Source organism: Nicotiana sylvestris, chromosome 8 (assembly GCF_000393655.2).
Source record: "Nicotiana sylvestris chromosome 8, ASM39365v2, whole genome shotgun sequence".
Classification (NCBI taxonomy): Eukaryota; Viridiplantae; Streptophyta; class Magnoliopsida; order Solanales; family Solanaceae; genus Nicotiana; species Nicotiana sylvestris.
In genome coordinates, this window is record NC_091064.1 from 215,503,486 (window position 1) to 215,526,388 (window position 22,903).

The 22,903-nt window shown below is 38.2% G+C and overlaps 1 protein-coding gene and 1 pseudogene across 1 annotated transcript; one reads left to right on the forward strand and one right to left on the reverse strand.

Annotated features, from left to right (window-relative positions):
* Nucleotides 1–827: 827 nt before the first annotated feature.
* LOC104245569 (small ribosomal subunit protein mL104 (rPPR9)-like) lies at nucleotides 828–2,711 on the forward strand. The gene has a single exon (XM_009801192.2). The coding sequence runs from the start codon at nucleotides 914–916 to the stop codon at nucleotides 2,483–2,485; it is 1,572 nt and encodes a 523-aa protein (XP_009799494.1). The 5' UTR covers nucleotides 828–913; the 3' UTR covers nucleotides 2,486–2,711.
* A 669-nt stretch (nucleotides 2,712–3,380) lies between these two features.
* On the reverse strand, nucleotides 3,381–22,372 carry LOC104245576 (COBRA-like protein 4; annotated as a pseudogene).
* Nucleotides 22,373–22,903: the final 531 nt, after the last annotated feature.

A 22,903-nucleotide genomic window follows, 5' to 3' on the forward strand; every position in this document is an offset into this window, starting at 1 on the left:
ACACTCGAATACAACAACTGATTAGCTGGATTTCTCTCATTCACGCCTATTTTTGCTACTGCATTCATGATTACAATAGCTTAAATACATCAAATACATCTTATAACCACAGAAAAGATATCTATAATCTGTAATATAGCAAATGATATATATAGATGGCTAATTACTACTAAAAGATAGTGCTTTATGAAAATTTCCGAAAAATTAGTCAAAATAGCACGGTATAGCCAGTTTTCGGACTGGTCAATCAAAAATAGCCACCGTTTACGAAGTCAATGAAAAATAGCCACTATTTTGCTGCAACAGAGACCGGTACCGTATAATATATGGGAGTTTGGTGCATCTGTGTATGAACTCCAGCATATTATGCTGGACCAGTATATTTTGCTGACTCCTGTATAATATAAGGGAGACTAGAGCACCGATGCTCCAAACTCCAGTATATTATACTGGACATTTATACTTGCTGGAACTCCCGTATATTATGCTGGAGTTCTAGTGTACTTATGCTGGAACTCCAACATATTATGCTGGAGTTCCAGCATAGTTATCCTGGAACTCCCGTATAATATGCCGGAGTTCAAGCATACTTATGCTGGAACTCCAGTATAATATACGAGCGTATTTTTTGGGTTTTGAACAGTGTTTTCGCTCATATTTATCTTTACATGAAAAGTGGCAAAATTTCAATTACTTTTGAAACTGTGGCTATTTTTGAATGACCAGTTGTAAATCTGGCTATTTTTAAATTTCTCCCGAAAAATTATGGTCACACTGGTACCAATAGGCCCACAAAACTCATAAGAGAAAGCCCAAAACCACCAGCTTAGCTCAGCAGTAGCAGTAGCAGACTCCGCCATAGCCGCCTCCCTTTCTCTTTCTCTTTCTCTCTCACTCACTGCACACAGTGAAAATGCGTAGATTCACGTCCCCGTTAACACGCCTCCACCTTCGAACACTGCTCCGCCGCTCGGCGACTAATCAATCCCACCACCTTCCCTGTTCCCAATTCTCCCTTTCCAAAACCCACCTTTTCACTTCATCACTGCCCCATGACCCATTTCCGTTTTCACTATATTGCACCAGTTTTAAACCCTTTTCATCCCAATCTGAAGATCCTGTAAAGGATCAAGAAGAAGAAACAATTGCTCAGTCTGTATCGTCTGAGCTTGTCAAAGAACTGGACGCCGAATCTCTCTCCATTCCGGAAAGACTCCATCTTTCTTTCTCCCACTTAACTTTAACGCCTTCCCTGATCCTTACCACACTCAATCTTTCCCCAGATGCTGGCAGAACTGTTCTAGGGTTTTTCAAATGGGTTAAATCCGAAGAAAGTTTCAAACTTGATGATGAAATTGTGTCTTTCTTTGTGGATTATTTTGGGAGGAGAAAGGATTTTAAAGCTGCAAATGATGTGCTTACTGATAGCAAAGGGGTAACGGGTTCTAAGACATTTGAGTCCATGATTGATAGACTTGTACGGGCCGGGAGGCCCACTCAGGCAGTGGCATTCTTTGAAAATATGGAGAAAGATTATGGGTTAGTTAGGGATTTGAATTCTTTGAAGTTGCTTGTTTCTAGGTTGTGTGAGCATGGTTTTGCTAGTTATGCTGAGAAAATGGTGAAGAATTTAGCTAATGAATTTTTCCCTGATGAATATGTATGTGATATGTTGATAAGGGGTTGGTGTGTTGATGGGAAACTTGATGAGGCGCAGAGGTTAGCTGGGGAGATGTATAGAGGAGGGTTTGAAATTGGTACTGCAGCATATAATGCAATTCTTGATTGTGTTTGTAAGCTTTGTAGGAAAAAGGATCCATTTCGGCTTCAATCCGAGGCAGAGAATGTGTTGGTGGAAATGGAAGAGAAGGGTGTTCCTAGAGATGTAGAAACCTTTAATGTGTTGATCACTAACTTGTGTAAGATCAGGAAAACAGAGGATGCTATGAATCTGTTTTATAGGATGGGGGAATGGGGTTGTTCTCCAGACGAGACAACGTATCTTACACTTATTAAGAGCTTATACCAGGCTGCAAGGATTGGAGAGGGCGACGAAATGATTGATAGAATGAAATCTGCAGGTTTTGGGGATGCACTTAATAAGAAGGCTTATTATGAACTTTTGAAAATATTATGCGGGATTGAGAGAACTGATCATGCTATGACTGTCTTTGCAAAAATGAAAGAGGATGGTCGCAAACCGGGGTTAAAGACTTATGATTTGTTGATGGGAAAGCTGGTTGCTCATAATCGTGTTGACAAAGCAAATGCCCTTTATAAGGAAGCCGAGAGCAATGGGTTGCCAGTTGAGCCAAAGGCCTATATGGTGCATCCTAGATATGCAAAGAAGAAACCGACATCTGTGAAGAAGGAGAAGAAGCGGGAGACACTGCCGGAGAAAATGGCTAGAAAGAGGAGAAAGCTAAAGAAAATTCGCCTGAGTTTTGTGAAGAAACCTAGGAAAATGCAGCGCCGAGCATATTGATCCCTTCTGTATCTGATCATTTTGAGAGAGTTTTTCAAGTGGTATGCTGAAAGGTTTTTTCCCCCTTTGTTCTGATATAACTAGAGAACATTAGAAATAAAAATTTTGATTCCCAGCAGTGCACGCTCCTTCTTCTTATTTTGCTTTTAGAATTGTAACTGATGAACCAATTTATATTTTTGTATCTCATGAATCCATTTTCAACTAAAAATCCAACTTGCTGTCATATCTCCTTTTGTGTAACAAACAGTAGTGTCATTCTTCTATGCTTCAGATGGACTGGAGTATATATATATTCTCTTGTGACAGATAAATCTAATTTACTTGTGACTAGATTAATTGGCAGTCATTGGTGTTGAATTCGTTGTGCATTTGTCTGTATAGGCGCACATAAATAAGGATTGTCATTGCTTCCAAAAGAGAGAATTTTCTACCCTTGTTTATATCAACCTGGATGCCTTCAGTAAATTTAAAGGCATCAATTTTGCAACTTCATTCCAAGGTTCCCAAATGTGAAGGTGTACTTGTGATTTTGTAGATGCAACTATTGGCTTGCTGTGTTCCAGTTCAATTGCATTGAGATTTAACAGATGAATTGTATATCTTTGAGAATTGTAACCCTTTATGATAATGCATCAGTGCCCTACATCTTGAAAATTTTGATGTACACTATTGAATGATGTTGAGAAAGATTTGGCAGAAAGCAAGAATCTTATACATAAGTGAAATGAAATGCTATCTCCAGATATACGACAAAAATAGACGAGGTGCAATCTCACTGTTCTTTCTACATGTATGCAATATAAAACAACCTAATCAAGCTCTTTCATTGATGGAATACAGTCTAATATTATCAGAAGGGCCAGCAGATTCCGTTGTTGCTTCTGTTCTAGAAATGTTTTTGCCATTACCAGGTTAGGAAAATCATCAAAATCATGCAAATTACAGTGCTTGAAAATGAAAATGGTCGTTTCACAGTAGAGTTGGGCAAAGTTGGGTATGAATCCGGAGGAGGGAGTTTGCATTCAGCTCCATTGAAGTAGACTCTGCGGGGAAATCCCCATCCAGACTTTAGTGTAAATTACTCCTTATCTTTTTGCGTAAGCACCTCAGACTGAACATTCCCTGCAGGTCCAGCTTCCATCAAGAGATCATTGTAAAATTTCATGCCATAGAACATGCCAGTATCATCTGTTTATCAAGCATGACCGTTAAGTTCAGTTCAATTTTTTTTCTGCACGAAATTAAGAATGAGAAAAAAAATATATACTAAATTCACATTTATATGCACTCACTAACGGATTGGTATGGCACGAGAGGCTTGTAATTGAAGCTGAAAACTTGAGTCACATTGTTGAGATTAGGATGCTGTGCCACAAGTGTCCATTGTGTATAGTTCAATCTGTAGTTGAAGTTAGTTATAGCAATCTTGACTCGCCAATAATCCTTGTAATTGATCTTAACGTGCCAATGCACGCGTATTGGGCACATGTGGTGGTTGCATTGCAGCAATGGCTCATTATCCTTTCTTGGAGTGTTTATTCCCTTCCTTTTCAGTTTCTCGGAGTCGCTCTTGCATCATCAGAATCCCAGTAGACTGATTAGCAACTGTTAGTGGAAAATCTCAAAGTTTGCAATTACAAAACTTCAAGATTTGAGAAACAAAATTTATGCATTTCGATTTCAAGTATCTGTACAGTTCCACTGAAAGGGATACCTACATGATGCAGTTGTGTTTATGACTGCAACCACAAGCACAGGTTGGGCAAGGAGTGATGGTGTCGTTGTAGAAAGTTGAGAAAGAAACACAACAACTCGGGTACTTGGACGCCAGAAACTGAGAATAGGTGCATGTTACATTCCAGGTCACTGCAAGTAATTTTTTCATCAACCTGATTGTTTATTTGTTTAACTTCTCCAACTGACACAAAAACAGAGAAAAAAAGGGGAAACTTGCTCAATGCTTGAGTTTTTCGCCTGTGATCTGTAGTGAGGAAAACAGTGGATGGAACTATCTTAGCAGGGCCACAAGTGTAGCCTGGACCTGAAATTCTTGGTCAGTTTCACCGTCTTGTTTGATGTTCCAGCAAGTCCAACACTAAGCTGAAAGGAAGAAACTGACTCGGAAGGATCTTCGCCCCAAGATGCCATAACACCACCTTTGCAGCAATTGCTGAATTGTTGGTTGTAAGTGTAAGCACGTGATTTTTGCCCTATATGAGAATTACTCACAAAAAGTTCAAAAATAAAATGATTTTTTTTGGTGTGCAATTTTGTGATATTTTGGAATAATTATTTGTATTTGTCTGTGCATGTTTATTTGTTAAATTAATAAAAATACAAAAATATGTCGCATTTTGCATGTAGGAGTTAATTCTACAATTGTTAGTAATTAAGTTTGCTTTACAAAAAATGAAAATTACAAAAATAGACATCTTTTGCAATTTTTAGCATTTAATGTCCAATTGTACAATTTTATGCTTAATTATTACTTAATTATGCGTTAATTGTTATTGGGAGTTAATTTGCGCTTTTATAACTTAATTTAGTTCTTAATAATAATTTAAGGATTTTTATAATTTAGTTCTAGAAAAATAAAAGAAGAAAAGAGAGCAAAAATACAAATGTCCAATTGTACAATTTTATGCTTAATTATTACTTAATTATGCGTTAATTATTATTGGGAGTTAATTTGCGCTTTTATAACTTAATTTAGTTCTTAATAATAATTTAAGGATTTTTATAATTTAGTTCTAGAAAAATAAAAGAAGAAAAGAGAGCAAAAATACAAAGAAAAATCGGATTGAGACACTTCTTCAAATTTCAACCCCAGGCCCAAACGATTGTCCAACCTTCCCCACGACCCGGGCCATTTCAAACCGGGTCGACCCAATCCATAACCCAACACCCCCTATCTTGCATTTCAAAAACAAAACAAAACAAAACAAAAAAAAACCCCTAAAACTCATCCCCCCCTCTTGCTCTCTTCTCCTTCTTCTCCAAAAAGAGCTCAAAGCCCCTCCCATGGCTGCCCCTCTCCCGTTCCCTTCATCCCCACGCCACACACACAACCACGTCGACAACACACACACACACAACCACGGCAAAGTAACACACACACACGCGCGGCTTCACCAACATGAACGACCATCCATGAACGACCACGACCTCGTCGCCTTTGCTCCAAAGCCAAGCGGCTTCTGCTGCTCCTGCTGCATCTAGCATGGTCGAGTAGTTGGTTCGAAAAACCGACCCCGTCACTCCAAACGACCAGCCCGTCGTTGCTGCTCCATTCCAGCTACCTCGTCGAGCTGCTACTGCTTCACTGCTCCAGCAGTGTTACTGCTGCTTGCTCCGTCGAGCTCCACCATGAAAACCCACTCTGCTGTTGCTTCATCTTCCCCAGCTCCTCCGTGCTGCTGCTGCTGCTCACGTTTCTGCTTCTGCTCCCCGCTGGTTCTGCTGTTGCTTCATCTTCTTCGTTTCGTCGAGCTCAAGTTGAGTGGTCGAGCTCCCGAGCTCCAGCCATGGACGTGAGGCTTCGCTTCATTTGTCTCCATCCAAATGACCAGCTGCTACTGCTTCTTATTCACTACATACCCCATCGTTGTTGCTTCACGTTTGCTTTACCTCCTTCAGTTGCTTCCTAGGATCGTCTTCATCGTCGTTTGTGCGAGTTTTGGTTGGGGTCGTCAAAACAGTCCATACGAGTTCGTCGTTGGTCAATCATTGTTCGTCGTTTCGATCCGGTTAGTGGGTTTTGAGTTTTATTTTTGTTCGTATTTTGTTTTGATATTCTCGAATCTAAAATCGGTAAATTTTTGTTTTGTTCGTGTTCATTGTTTTGTTAATTTTTCAGTTGTTCATGTGAAATTGTTATTTTAATGTTTGTTAGATTCAAATTGAAATTTAATTAATTATTTCTTCAATTTGTTTCATGTGTTTTATGTATTTTTCAGAAATTGTTAATATTGTTAGATTCAAGTTTAAGTTCATAATTGTTTCTTCTTCGATCTTGTTATTTGTCTAAAAGAATTTAGTTGTAATAGGGAAATATGTTGGTTTAATCATGTGAATCCGTCATGTTTTATTGTTTAAAATAGATTTAATTCATGTTCATCTTTGTTTGAAGTTCATTTTTAATCCAGTGATTTAATGTGAGTTTATGTTTTTGATTTGTTGATTTAGTTTGAATCATGTGTTGTGTTGTTAATATTGTTGTTTCCTTGCTCATCCATTGTTGGTATAAGTTAACCAGGATTGGTTCCTAATATGGTTAATTCATTCACATTAATTTGATGTTGTTCATCATTTAGTTTGAATTGTTGTTGAATTTGTTTAGAAATTGGTCATATTGGCTATATTTTGGTTGAGATTGATTAGGTGAATTGATTATAGCTGATGGGGGGTAGTTTGGTAAAATGCAGTACGTTCAGGGGTAAAATGGTAATTGCAATAAGGTCGGAGGGGTTGTTTGGGAATTGAACATTTTTAATAATTCTTTATGTTAAGCATGGGGGCAAAATATAATGGGGTGTGAGTGATATAATTGTTTAATATAATGGGAGACAAGACATAATGTAGTGGGGGGAATATTGTAATTGTTTATAGTAGGCATGGGGGACAAGATGTAATGAGTTGGATTGATATATTTGTTTAATGTAGTGGGGGATGAGTGGGAAGATAGTGGGTTTGGTAGGAGAAAGTGATGGTTTTATTAATTGATTAAAGTGTTTGGGATGAGATATAAATAGAAAGACTTGAATCAGATTTTAAAAAAGACAGATAATAAGGGAAAGAATACAGAAGAAAATTTGAAGAGAGAGGAAATTCCGAAAAATACTAAGACTTTAGAAAATAAAAAGAAAAACATTCTGGAAATTTAAAAGAAGAATAGTATACACCTGATATACAATCCAAATATTCTGATATACAAATTCAGAAATTAAGGGTTAAACACTAACTAGTCTTTCAAAATCTGAAAAGATTCTCTTTGCTTCTGTCCGTTGTTTGTTGTTGGTGTTTCTGGATTTTGGTCTTGATTTTAAAATCTGTCACTAAGTTTCTCGTTGCTGTTGTTACTGGTTGCTGTGGTTGCTGTTGTTGTATGCTACTAAATTTCTGCTGATCTCCCTTTTCTTTGCTTCCAATATCAGGTACACAACTGACACGCTGATTATTGTAAACTGAAACAGGAAGCATGAATACAAAAACTGAAGAGTTGAAGTTCTAAATTTATTTTAATTATATTCTGAATTTTATTTGTATATATAAATTATTTAGCTTACAAAAATCAGAATCATGTAGCTATTTAATATATATAGTGGAACATCTGACGATAGCTTAACGGATGAACTATCTATATATATTGCCTAAAAATAAATGAATGGTGTAGTAACTCCGTCTAGCTAAAAATCAAACGAATAGACCATTTCGGAACTTATAGGAATATTGTTTAGTTAAATAATATTGGTTAATTTCAGCATGTAAATGGTTTAGGATTAAAATTAGATTGCTAAGTTTTTTTTTAATTCGACAAACTGAGAACATGCCTAGTATAATGTAACTAGGTAGTAACATGTGAATAAGACGGCCCAGATCTAGTTTTATGTCATACACGTTGGGCCTGGGCCCGCATTGGCGACGGACTGCCCTGTTTGTATCATTTTCAGAATTTATGAATCATATTCGAAACCCAACTATAACAACTCAAGCATGTAAATAAATTAAGACCTTTTCTCTTCCATTTCTTAGAGACGAACATAATAGAAAAATATAGTCATCGTAGGCTTATCCTTTCATAAAATGAGATGAGCTTCGCCAAATAAAACAATGAAAATTGCGGGGCCCTCAATAATTGGTCACAAATAAAATACTTAGAATTTAGGAGGGACTGTTTAGTGAATTTCACTGCCTTCCCCAAAGATAATAACGCGTTAGGCTCTTTAGGCGCGACTTAACTAAATTACATTCTTAAATTCGGGTGCGCATTTATGTGACCCAAATTCAAATCTCAACGGAGTCGAAATGTGTTAACAACTACGAGTGCATTGATTGTGACGTGGTTCGAGATACATTTTCGCGACGTTGCAATTCTATAAAAAATAAATGATAATAATAAAAACGGTTTAAACTTAATAAAACACACAAGTCACAACATGTATTTAAATCAGATCTTCAGCCATTATAACAATTTAAGCGACCGTGCTTGAACCACGGGATTCGAGGGTGCCTAACACCTTCCCTCGGGTCAACAAAATTCCTTACTTAGAATTTCTGGTTCGCAGACTTCATTTGGAAAGTCGAAAATTTCCTCGATTTGGGATTCAAGATAAACCGGTGACTTGGGACACCAAAAGCCAAACCTTTCCCAAGTGGCGACTCTGAATTAAATAAATAATCCCATTTCGAATATTGTCACTTAAATTGGAAAAACTCCCTCGCGCATTTTTACCCTTCGGGGCGGGCGCGCAAAAAAGAGGTGTGACAGCTCTGACGACTCTGCAGGGGAATTAACCCAGAACCTTTGGTTCAGGATTCAAGAATTCGAGCTTAGAATAATTGTTATATTGGCTTTATTATCTGATATTTATTACATGTTTTGGCATAACGTGCTAAATGTTGTCTTTTACCGCTTTGATATTATCTGAACTGTATATAAACTGTGCCGAAACCCTTCTCTCTTCACCTCTGGGGATGTGCTTACTGGTTGAGACTCCCTATTCTGTTAGTGTCATACCCTGAAATAAAAAGGAGGCTCGGACAAGTTACGAAGCCGGATGGCCTTTTGGTTCCCGGTAAGTTGCCCCCTCCTCGACTTGAGTTGTCCGCTCGGGTACACAGTTTAGAACATATACCCAGGTTATAAACCTAGTATAACGAAACGTCATGCCGTATCCCTAGTAGGAACGCTTATTTGCATCATGTTGCATTTGACATAGAGGACTCAACATAGGGGTTGGGTCCGTCTAGGACAGGCAACCTGGAATGAAAAGACCATCCTGCTGCATCCCGTTTGTTTTGCGCATTTATTTGCTTCAGATCTGCATGTTGACCGGTTTCTAAAAAAAAAACTTTAAAAAAATAGCAGCGTAGGAGGATAATTACTTATTTTGGAAAAATAAAACCAATGTCCAAGTAGTGTCAAAACCTCGCCGAAATTTTCTTAAAGAAAAAAAAAATGAAAACAAAATTTGTCTTTTAGTTTGATCTATTAAAAAAAAACATATAAAAAAAATTCCTTTTAATCACTTTCAAAATACAAAAAAAAAATATATATTTATTTAAAAGTAAAAAAAAAAAGAAGGGAAAATTCAAAATTCAAAAAAAAAAATGTTGTTTCTTTTGTAGTATCTCTTGTGTAAATTCAGACTAATAGTCCAAATACTTCCTTAAAAGATTTTTCGAAATTTTAAAAAAAAAGGGTAAAAAAAAGGGGTTCAAAGAAAAAATATTTCTTTAGTCTTCATCTCTTTTCAAAAAATAACTAAAAAACAAAACAAAACAAAAATATAAAATATAGAAATCCAAAAAAAAAATAAAATATTTTTCTCCTTTTTCTTAAAAGATTGTATTCAAAAAAAGGGGTTTAGTTTATTTCCCTATTCCTGATCGGACCGAACTACGCGGGTTTGATTCTCACCGGATGTGAGATACGTAGGCAAACCTCATCGGTTCCAACCCCAATTTTCAAAAAATCCAAAAAAAATATTTTTTATTAGTTCCTTCGTTAGAAATCTTTCCTTAGAAAATTCAATAAAGAAGAAGAAGTTTTCAAAACTCAAAAAAAAGGTAGTTTCCTTCTTTCTGAAGTATTTCATACGGAAAAAGAAATAAAAGAAAAAAATAATAAAATCTAAAAGAAAAAATCAAAATCCAAAATACGGGTTCCTTTATTTTGAAGTATTTTTCCCAAAAAAAAAAATCAGAAAAAAGAGAATCATAGAATTAAAAATTAAAAGTCTAAAAATATTTTCATTTTTTCTTCGGAAGTACTTTTGTAAATTCAAAAACAAAACTCGAAAATCCAAAAAAGAGAGAACAAATGAAAATTCAAACAAAAATATTTTTTTTTACTTCTAAAATTATCAAAGTTCCAATCAAAAGAAAAGGAATTTTTAGAAGTCTTTCTTTCAAAAATAAAAATTGAGTCAAATTCAAAAATTCAAAAAAAATAAATATCCTTTTCTTCTTTTAAAGCATTTTTTTTAGAAAAATCCAAAAGAAACAAAAATCCAAAAAAAAAACCTTTATTCTTTTTAAGCATTTTTTTTAAAAAAAAATTCCAAAAAGAAAAAAAAGAGTTTACTTACTCTATTCACGATCGCCCGAACTACGCCGGTTTGATTCTCACCGGGTATGAGATACGTAGGCAACCCTCATCGGGTCCAACCTCCCCTTTTTCATAAATAGCCAAAATGTTAGAGTTTTAATTTCGTCATGAATGAATCGGGTGATGCCGTTTTGTCAAGGATAGCCAAATGTTCCCGAAAGGGACGCCGGAAGGTTGACTTTGCACAAACGGCCATTATTGGTCATTTTCATTTTTCCGACCAAATTGCCCAATGGCCTTAGGATCCTCGTCCCCGAGGCTCTGTGAGTCCGTGTTCCCCATGTTGGTTCATTACTAAAAAAAGAGTCATAAATAAATCAAGTGATTGTTTTTGTCAAAAATAGCCAAATGTTCCCGAAAGGGACGGTGGAAGGCTGGTTTCGGTCATCCTGTAGAGTCTGGATCGATTTGACCCTCACAGCCTTAAAATCTTCATCCCCGAAGTGCTGAAAGGCCGTGTTCGAAAATTGGATCTTTCTTTCTAAAATATAGTCAAATCATTTTTGAGTCAAATCATTTTCGCTTAAATCACCTTAATAAATGTGCAGGATGAGCACAATGCAAAATGAACACTGTTTCTTTATTTTTGCACTTATTTGTCCCGAACTACGAAAGATCTGATTCATGCGGGGTCATGATACGTAGGCAATCTCTATCGGATTCGATCATAGCTATAAAATAAATTGAGTGAAAAAATAAACTGAAAGAAAAGGAGAAAGAAAATTGAGTGAAAAAAAGAAGAAAAATAGTGAAAAAAGAGAGTGACAAAATATATATATATAAAAAAAAGTACAAAAAATAAAAGAGCGGCAAAAACAAGATCAAGAGTGGTTAAAGAGAGGCAGGAATAAAAGAAAAGAGGTACATAGTGAAGAGAGCTAGTTTAAGGCCGGGATGAAACATGCAACCCGTTCAAACACATGGTAGAAATGTTTAACTGTTTAGGTGCATTGCATCCCAACGGTCGATTTCCTATATGTTAAATGTCTCAAAACTAATAAAGTTGAGTGTGTGAGTAAATTAGTCAGGTTCTGTTCAGGTGATTGGTTTTGTTGGCATGCGGTGATGAATATGCAGCCTTGCACGCGGCCACAACATTATACACAAAACTGAGCTCTACCTCCCAGAAATGTCCATCCTTACCAAGCTCCATATAGTCCCCAATCAAATGTTCCTCAGCACAATCCTCACCCAAGAGAGTCTTTCAAAAGGAATCAGTTCACCCCTATTGGTGAATCATACTCAGGTTTGTCCCAAAAGCTAGTCAGGCGAAGTCTGCTGCAGCCAGTGGCCCTAAATCGGCCAAACACCGAGTCCCCCCTCCCCGCATCGATCTGATACTAGATGTGAATACCACTCTAGAGCAGTGGGACACGGTACAAAGGACTGTTGGCCATTGGACCCTCAAAAAGCAGTTGAAGACTTGATTGAAGCTGAAAGAATCGTTCTCCGGGACGAAAAGGTTCCTAATATGATGAACATTCCCCTGCCTACTCTCACAAACGGGCCAATAGACGGAATGATCTGTGAAGCTGAGGAATTTGATCCAGCACTGAAGGCTATTGCAGCCATTGCCGAGATAGAAGAAAAGCCAAAAAAAAACAATTGCCAAAGCCTGAAAGTTCCCCATCAGACGGGAGTTTCGGTAGCCAGTCTTGCTATCCATTCTGCATCTGGATTGTCTCAGGGTGTGATCCAGATGTTTTACTTTATTGTCTTACTTTCCGATATAAACCCTTTTATCTTCAAAAATTAAAAAAAAACAAAACAAAATTAAAAAAAAATCAAATGAAATTGATATTTCATTTTCCCGGAATGTCTCTTTTCTTAAATCTTGTCAATTTTCTCATTCTCTTTTAGTTCTGTTAAATGCAGATTTCAATAATATGACATGCTTGCGGACTTCATGCCCGGATCTTAAAACTCTGTCAGACCTCGAAATAATGAATCAAGAATTGGGTCGCAATGAAGAATAGCTTAAGGAAACAAGACAAAGAGTTGGAACAACTGAAGGAAAATTGGTTCCCGAATGGAAAGGTCCATACATTACAACAAAAGTACTGCCAAAAAGAGTGCGTTGTACTTGGGACACATCGAAGGAAATGTCCTTGAAATAACTGTCAATGCAAATGCAGTCAAAAGGTACTATGTTGGATCCTTTATATAATAAAATCTTTTCCGGTTGAGATGACGAAGGCTTTCATTCTCGCTACCCAAACACTATCAACCCTTTGCAAACCCATTTGAGCTGGTTACTCTTCTTTGATTACCCTCTTTGGAACCTGAAAGTATTATTGAAAATAAAATGAAAAAAAAGAAATTGAAATGAAAAAGAAAAATGAAAAAAAGAAGAAGAAAGAATTGGAAAAATAAGAAAATATATATACAAAAAAAAAGGGAAGAAAATGAAAAAAAAGGAAGGGAAGTGAAAAAAAAAAGCAAATCAGAAAAACGAAAAAAAAAACCAAAAACAAAAGAGCCTGAACTACGTCTGACTTGATTCCGAAAGGATACGTAGGCAACCTCTCCTTGGGGTTCAGTCACACCAAAACAAAAGTCCAAAGTCCCCCAAAAGTGAAATTGGGGCAGAAGTTATAACGGTTCAGCAATGATCCCGCCTAAAAGGTTCCAAAGTTGTAGTTCAATCCAAATTCTTTTCACCCCAAACCTTGTTCAAGTCCTTCTGATCAATCGGCAAAGCGGTTCAAAATGGGAGGATGAAGTTATTTGGGTCTGATACAACAAAATGAGAGGAATAAAATGAGAGAGCCTTATTGGTGAAAACCCACACGGGCATGTAAGGCGACGGTAAGTAGAGGAAATCAAATGAGAGTCTTTTTAGTGAAAACCCACACGGGCACTATAAGGAGATGGTAAGAAATGAGATAAAAAATGCCCGCTCGTGAAAACCCACAAAGGGCGCCCATGATCGAAAATAAGATCCTCACAGCCATCAGCATCAACAAAGTCCTGGCAAGGTTCCTTGGTATTCAAGGCAAAGTGGTGATGAATTTTTGAGAGTCGGACGGTTTACACAGATCAGGCATCTAGTCCAAAAGGCATGTCATGTTCATTGAAGTCCGCATGTACTCCAGATAAGTCCTTCTCTACTTTCCCCGAAAGGGACACTTCTAGTTTTAAACTCATTCTCCATTCAATTATTTGTTTCTCTTTGAATCCTTTTTGGTCTAACACTCTTCCAAAACTAAGACAAAGAAAGGATGGCAAGACTGATTTACAGGGCTTTCATTTGATACACGCTAATGTGCAAAAGGCACCCAGCCTCAGCAGGTGCATCAAGTCGACCCCGACTGGCCATGGCGGCCGATGCTCAGGAATCAACACTCTTGGAAGGAGAAGATAAAATTAAAGCACTTATAAAGGCAATTGAAGTTGAAAGGGTTGAGTTTCACATGGCTAATCGCCTCAGCAAAGTCAAAGAAACCAAGGTACCCCCAAATGCTCTTAAATTGAAGTTGGAAGAAAGAAGACAGAAAAGAAAGGCCTACAAAGAAAAAAAATAATAAAGTTGGAAAGGTTAAGTCCCACGCGATGAGCCATTGCAGTTAGGTTTGAGGATCAAAAAATCCCTGATGCTCCGAAAAAAAAAGAAAAAAAAGAAAAAAAAACAAACAAAATGATTGTCCTGAACTACGTTTGACTTGATTCCGAAAGGATACGTAGGCAGCCTCTCTATGGGGTTCAGTCACACCAAAACAAAAATCCAGTTTTCCCCAAAAAGTTAAACTAGGGCAAACGTTATAATAATTCGGCGATAATCCCGCCTGGACGGTTCCAAAGTTGTAATTCGATCCAAGTTCTTTTGACCCCAAACCTATTGCAAGTCCTTCCGATCAATCGGCAAAAGTTTCTACAAAATCAAAGGACGCAGTTGCTCGGATCCGATGCAGTCAGGATGAGAGAAATAAAATGAGAGAGTCTTATTGGTGAAAACCTACATGCACCATAAGGCGATGGCAAGCAGAGAAATCAAAATGAGAGAGTCTTGTTAGTGAAAACTCATGACGAGCACTATAAGGCGACGGTAAGAAGAGAAATGAGAGAGGTCGGCTAGCGAAAACTCACAAAGGGCGCTGTCGGCCGAAAAGAGGAATTCACCACAGAAGGTTCTGGTAAGGTTCCCTGGTTTGGAAACATAGATCTGTTTGGTTCGTGAGAAAATGTAGGTTCATGAGAGTCAGACATCCAGTCCAAAAAGCAGGTCATGTCAATTCAAAGCCAGCATGCACCTCAGATAAGTCTTTCCTTTCACCGAAAAGGACGATTCTCTATTAAATTCATTTCCTCGCTCTTTGTTTACCTTTCTTTGGATTCCTTTTCGGTTTAACCCTAAGCCCCAAAACATGCTAGAAAGAAAAGGTGGCAGGACCGGTTTCACAGGGCTCTGTCTGGCAAGAGGTGGAGAACATACCCGGCCTCAGTGATGCGTCAGTCCAATCCCGACTGATCGTGACGTTTGATTACCTCAAAATCCCCAAGTAGAGTTTGAGACGGAAGAAACAGAGCCTTACACGCGCAAATCATCGTGAAATCCTGAAATATTGAGTCTTATCAGTTTGAAAAGAGGTCGCCTTGGAAGCCAATCAATGGCGAATTTTCTCAACATAAATGAGGCTTGGGACCAAGAAAAACAATGAAAGCCACAAAACCGACCACAATTTCAAACTAACAATTTTCCTTTGTTTGAAGTTGAAGCAGTTGCAATACAAAACGAACTAAGCAGGAAGCAGGTACAACCCTGCGAGAGGCAGGTGCAGCCAAAAGGAAATGCGCAAGGATTAGAAATGGCTATGTTGCAATAATCAACCCAAAAGGGAAGTCTCCTCCCAATTCTTTCCTACATTTTTTTTTCTTCCTAACCCGATGAATCTTCCCGACATAACCCGTGGACTTTTCCGGCATAACCCGATGATTTCCCCGGCATAACCCGAAGACTCTCTCCCTTTTCCGGCATAACCCGATGACTTCCCCGGCATAACCCGAGGACTTTTTCCCTTTTCCGGCATAACCCGATGACTTCCCCGGCATAACCCGAGGACTTTTTCCCTTTTCCGGCATAACCCGATGACTTCCCCGGCATAACCCGAGGACTTTTTCCGCATAACCCGAGGACCTCTTTCCCTTTTCCGGCATAAACCGATGACTTCCCCGGCATAACCCGAGGACTCTTTCCCTTTCCCAGCATAACCCGTGGACCTCCCTAGCATAACCCAGGGACCTCTTTCCCTTTTCCGGCATAACCCGATGACTTCCCCGGCATAACCCGAGGACTTTTTCCCTTTTTCGGCATAACCCGATGACTTCCCCGGCATAACCCGAGGACTCTTTCCCTTTCCCGGCATAACCCGTGGACCTCCCTGGCATAACCCAGGGACCTCTTTCCCTTTTCCGGCATAACCCGATGACTTCTCCGGCATAACCCGGTGAATCTTCCCGGCATAACCCGATGACTTCCCCGGTATAACCCGATGAATCTTCCCGGCATAACCCGTGGACTTTTTCCGGCATAACCCGATGACTTTCCCGGCATAACCCGTGGACCTCCCTGGCATAACCCAGGGACCTCTTTCCCTCTTCCGGCATAACCCGATGACTTCCCCGGCATAACCCGAGGACCTCTTTCCCTTTTCCGACATAACCCGATGACTTCCCCGGCATAACCCGAGGACTCTTTTCCTTTTCCGGCATAACCCGATAACTTCCCCGGCATAACCCGTGGACTTCCCTGGCATAACCCAGGGTCCTCTTTTCGTGGCATAACCCAGGGACCTCTTTCCCTTTTCCGGCATAACCCGATGACTTCTCCGACATAACCCGATGAATCTTCCCGGCATAACCCGTGGACCTTTTCCGGCATAACCTGATGAATCTTCCCGGCATAACCCGATGAATCTTCCCGGCATAACCCGTGGACCCTTTCCAGCATAACCTGGCAATCCTCCCAATTTAGGGCTCCGATCCCTAAGTTGAGCAAGTTTCCATTTAGCCAGCATTAGAGCTCCACTCCCTGAACTGAGCGTTCTTCTGTTTAGCCAGCCTTAGGGCTTCAATCCCTAAACTGAGTGTTTTTCTGTTAAGCCGACATTAGGGCTCCAATCCCTAAGTTGTGCATTTTTACCTTTTGCGACATTAGGGCTCCAATCCCTGAGTTGCGCTTCGTAGACTAGGGTTTTTTCCAATCCTCGCATCAGTGCTGTAGATTATTACGGCAATTAACTCACGAAATTTTCCTAGTGAAATTGGGGCAGAAAAATTTCGTTCGTTTGTTTTGTTTGTCTCAGCAGGTTTGACCTCGAGGCGCATTGATCGAGATGACCTACGGGATGAGTCTCAATCTTGAATAAAGAAAATAAGAAAAGGACAAAAGGAGAAGATGTCCCCAAATACTGGAACAAACAAACAGCGGGTCGCTCCAAAATTTGATCAAAGTCCCGAGTTCCGCCAATCCCGTCTCATTCAATACCGCAGAAATAAACAGGCGCCTACAGCTTGCGAGCATCAAGATTCGGATCGAAGTCTACAAGCAGAATCAGCTAAGACCCAAGATCAAGTTGCAATGGAATTATAGATAAGGATCTTGTAACTAGCAATTGACACGCATAAGTAGTTAGTTCAATTTCAATTTTCCTTTGGTTGTAATAAGGCGATCAGTAAAGCAACACCAACAACAACAGCAATAACAGCAAGCATCGCAATCCCAGGGTAGTCCCAGCTACCAAAGTTTCCCAAACTACATTGACCTGATTCCTGTTTAGCCCATGATATGTAGGAAACCTTTGAAGCAAAGGTTCGGTTAAATCTTTTTCAAAAAATGCTTCACGCGGAGTACTCGGATGGGCAAAAATTGCTCGCTTTATCTTTGCACGAAAACCCTTCGTGTCTTCGGGCAAAGAGGGGTAGCTGTAAGCACGTGATTTTTGCCTTATATGAGAATTACTCCCAAAAAATTCAAAAATAAAATGATTTTCCTTGGTGTGCAATTTTGTGATATTTTGGAATAATTATTTGTATTTGTCTGTGCATGTTTATTTGTTAAATTAATAAAAATACAAAAATATGTCGCATTTTGCATGTAAGAGTTAATTCTACAATTGTTAGTAATTAAGTTTTCTATACAAAAAATAAAAATTACAAAAATAGGCATCTTTTGCATTGTTAGCATTTAATGTCCAATTGTACAATTTTATGCTTAATTATTACTTAATTATGAGTTAATTGTTATTGGGAGTTAATTTGCGCTTTTATAACTTAATTTAGTTCTTAATAATAATTTAAGGATTTTTATAATTTAGTTCTAGAAAAATAAAAGAAGAAAAGAGAGCAAAAATACAAAGAAATATCGGATTGGGCCACTTCTTCAAATTTCAACCCCAGACCCAAACGATTGTCCAACCTTCCCCACGACCCGGTCCATTTCAAACTGGGTCGACCCAATCCATAACCCAACACCCCCTATCTTCCATTTCAAAAACAAAACAAAACAAAACAAAAAAAAAACCCTAAAAAACCCTAAAACTCATCCCCCCTCTTGCTCTCTTCTCATTCTTCTCCAAAAAGAGCTCAAAGCCCCTCCCATGGCTGCCCCTCTCCCGTTCCCTTCATCCTCACGCCACACATACAACCACGTCAACAACACACACACACACAACCACGACGAAGTAACACACACACACACCCGCGACTTCACCAACATGAACGATCATCCATGAACGACCACGGCCTCGTCGCCTTTGCTCCAAAGCCAAACGACTTCTGCTGCTCCTGCTGCATCTAGCATGGTCGAGTAGTTGGTTCGAAAAACCGACCCCGTCACTCCAAACGACCAGCCCGTCGTTGCTGCTCCATTCCAGCTGCCTCGTCGAGCTGCTACTGCTTCACTGCTCCAGCAGTGTTACTGCTGCTTGCTCCGTCGAGCTCCACCATGAAAACCCACTCTGCTGTTGCTTCATCTTCCCCAGCTCCTCCGTGCTGCTGCTGCTGCTCACGTTTCTGCTTCTGCTCCCCGCTGCTTCTGCTGTTGCTTCATCTTCTTCGTTTCGTCGAGCTCAAGTTGAGTGGTCGAGCTCCCGAGCTCCAGCCATGGGCGTGAGGCTTCGCTTCATTTGTCTCCATCCAAATGACCAGCTGCTACTGCTTCTTATTCACTACATACCCCATCGTTGTTGCTTCACGTTTGCTTCACCTCCTTCAGTTGCTTCCTAGGATCGTCTTCATCGTCGTTTGTGCGAGTTTTGGTTGGGGTCGTCAAAACAGTCCATACGAGTTCGTCGTTGGTCAATCATTGTTCGTCGTTTCGATCCGGTTAGTGGGTTTTGAGTTTTATTTTTGTCCGTATTTCGTTTTGATATTCTCGAATCTAAAATCGGTAAATTTTTGTTTTGTTCGTGTTCATTGTTTTGTTAATTTTTCAGTTGTTCATGTGAAATTGTTAGTTTAATGTTTGTTAGATTCAAATTGAAATTTAATTAATTATTTCTTCAATTTGTTTCATGTGTTTTATGTATTTTTCAGAAATTGTTAATATTGTTAGATTCAAGTTTAAGTTCATAATTGTTTCTTCTTCGATCTTGTTATTTGTCTAAAAGAATTTAGTTGTAATAGGGAAATATGTTAGTTTAATCATGTGAATCCGTCATGTTTTGTTGTTTAAAATAGATTTAATTCATGTTCATCTTTGTTTGAAGTTCATTTTTAATCCAGTGATTTAATGTGAGTTTATGTTTTTGATTTGTTGATTTAGTTTGAATCATGTGTTGTGTTGTTAATATTGTTGTTTCCTTGCTCATCCATTGTTGGTCTAAGTTAACCAGAATTGGTTCCCAATATGGTTAATTCATTCACATTAATTTGATGTTGTTCATCATTTAGTTTGAATTGTTGTTGAATTTGTTTAGAAATTGGTCATATTGGCTATATTTTGGTTGAGATTGATTAGGTGAATTGATTATAGCTGATGGAGGGTAGTTTGGTAAAATGCAGTACGTTCAGGGGTAAAATGGTAATTGCAATAAGGTCGGAGGGATAGTTTGGGAATTGAACATTTTTAATAATTCTTTATGTTAAGCATGGGGGCAAAATATAATGGGGTGTGAGTGATATAATTGTTTAATATAATGGGAGACAAGACATAATGTAGTGGGGGGAATATTGTAATTGTTTATAGTAGGCATGGGGGACAAGATGTAATGAGTTGGATTGATATATTTGTTTAATGTAGTGGGGGATGAGTGGGAAGATAGTGGGTTTGGTAGGAGAAAGTGATGGTTTTATTAATTGATTAAAGTGTTTGGGATGAGATATAAGTAGAAAGACTTGAATCAGATTTTAAAAAAGACAGATAATAAGGGAGAGAATACAGAAGAAAATTTGAAGAGAGAGGAAATTCCGAAAAATACTAAGACTTTAGAAAATAAAAAGAAAAATATTCTGGAAATTTAAAAGAAGAATAGTATACACCTGATATACAATCCAAATATTCTGTTATACGGATTCAGAAATTAAGGGTTAAACACTAACTAGTCTTTCAAAATTTGAAAAGATTCCCTTTGCTTCTGTCCGTTGTTTGTTGTTGGTGTTTCTGGATTTTGGTCTTGATTTTAAAATCTGTCACTAAATTTCTCGTTGCTAGTTGTTACTGGTTGTTGGGGTTGCTGTTGTTGTATGCTACTGAATTTCTGCTGATCTCCCTTTTCTTTGCTTCCAATATCAGGTACACAACTGACACGCTGATTATTGTAAACTGAAACAGGAAGCATGAATACAAAAACTGAAGAGTTGAAGTTCTAAATTTATTTTAATTATATTCTGAATTTTATTTGTATATATAAATTATTTAGCTTACAAAAATCAGAACCATGTAGCTATTTAATATATATAGTGGAACATCTGACGATAGCTTAACGGATGAACTATCTATATATATTGCCTAAAAATAAATGAATGGTGTAGTAACTCCGTCTAGCTAAAAATCAAACGAATAGACCATTTCGGAACTTGTAGGAATATTGTTTAGTTAAATAATATTGGTTAATTTCAGCATGTAAATGGTTTAGGATTAAAATTAGATTGCTAAGTTTTTTTTAATTCGACAAACTGAGAACATGCCTAGTATAATGTAACTAGGTAGTAACATGTGAATAAGACGACCCAGATCTAGTTTTATGTCATACACGTTGGGCCTGGGCCCGCATTGGCGACGGACTGCCCTGTTTCTATCATTTTCAGAATTTATGAATCATATTCGAAACCCAACTATAACAACTCAAGCATGTAAATAAATTAAGACCTTTTCTCTTCCATTTCTTTAAAGATAAATGTAGTAAAGACGTAGTCATTGTAGGGTACCCTTCTAAAATAATGAGACGAGCCTCGCCGAATAAAAAGGCAAATTGCGGGGCCCTCAATAATTGGTCATAATAAATACTTAGAATTTGGGATGGACTGTTTAGTGAATTCCACTGCCTTCCCCAAAGATAATAACGCGTTAGACTTTTTAGGCGCGACTTAATTAAATTACATTCTTAAATTCGGGTGCGCATTTATGTGACCCAAATTCAAATCTCAACGGAGTCGAAATGTGTTAACAACTACGGGTGCATTGATTGTGACGTGGTTCGAGATGCATTTTCACGACGTTGCAATTCTATAAAAAATAAATGATAATAATAAAAACGGTTTAAACTTAATAAAAACACATAAGTCACACCATGTATTTAAATCAGATCTTCAGCCATTATAACAATTTAAGCGACCGTGCTAGAACCACGGGATTCGAGGGTGCCTAACACCTTCCCTCGGGTCAACAGAATTCCTTACTTAGAATTTATGGTTCGCAGACTTCATTTGGAAAGTCGAAAATTTCCTCGATTTGGGATTCAAGATAAACCGGTGACTTGGGACACCAAAAGCCAAACCTTTCCCAAGTGGCGACTCTGAATTAAATAAATAATCTCATTTCGAATATTGTCACTTAAATTGGAAAAACTCCCTCGCGCATTTTTACCCTTCGGGGCGGGCGCGCAAAAAAGGAGGTGTGACAATAAGGAACCCCAGGAAGCAAGTCCAGAATTACAGGGTCCTTCTTGCAACAATGTGGTAAGTTTCCTTTAAACTTGGAGCAGTCACCTTGCTCTGTTGCTTGTGCTCCCACAATTGACCATATCACTTCTTTCTTTGCCCATTTCCATCCTAAAGCCCAACCGGGGCTCATGATGTGCCGATACATTTGGAAACTATTCATTGTTACAACAGCCTGGATTGTTATTACTCATATAATCTTTCGTGTCATGATATCGTTTTAAGAAAATACTTACTACATAGCCATCTGGTGTCCAAGACATGACATCCCATTTTATTGTGATGTTACCAATAAATGCATCTGAAGGTAGAAAAGAATAGTGTGTAATTAGTTACCAAAGGAACAAAAGAGAAAGAAGCTGTAATAATATACAATTTCCTGTCTATGGGTACGTACTGTACCTGCATGAGGCAAGGTAGATGACAAGACGACTGCGAAGAAGCAAAGGTTTGCTAGAGGAAATAAGAGAAGCTGGCATCGATTGGAATAATAAAGACATTCTTTTCTGAGACATCCTTAAAGGAACTTACTTATGTTTTTTCTAAAACTTGGAGTATTAAAAGAGCAGAAGGCAAATTCATGTTGATGTCAGACCTAATGGTTGTTGGGTGTTTTATGCCGTAATATCATTTTCTTACCCCCACTCTATATATAATTCTCTAACCTATGAAGAGTTGTGAAAGGCGGGAGAAAATGGTCATTTCCTAGGTGGGATATATATATATATATCATCACTTCTGTTGTTGTTGTATATCATCACTTCTGATTAGTGACTTCACTGTACGCTACACTGGCCCTTTATGGTAGATGTTACGTCCTAATTGTTCTTGATTATGTATAACCAAATTATTAACCTCCACTCCTTCCCTTAAAAGGCAAAAAACTACTACCCCGTAACAGTGAAAGAATGCTAATTGATGAGAATATTAAGCAATCATTACCTATAACAGTCAACAAGCGAACCCTTGCAGTTGTAAAACGTACTATT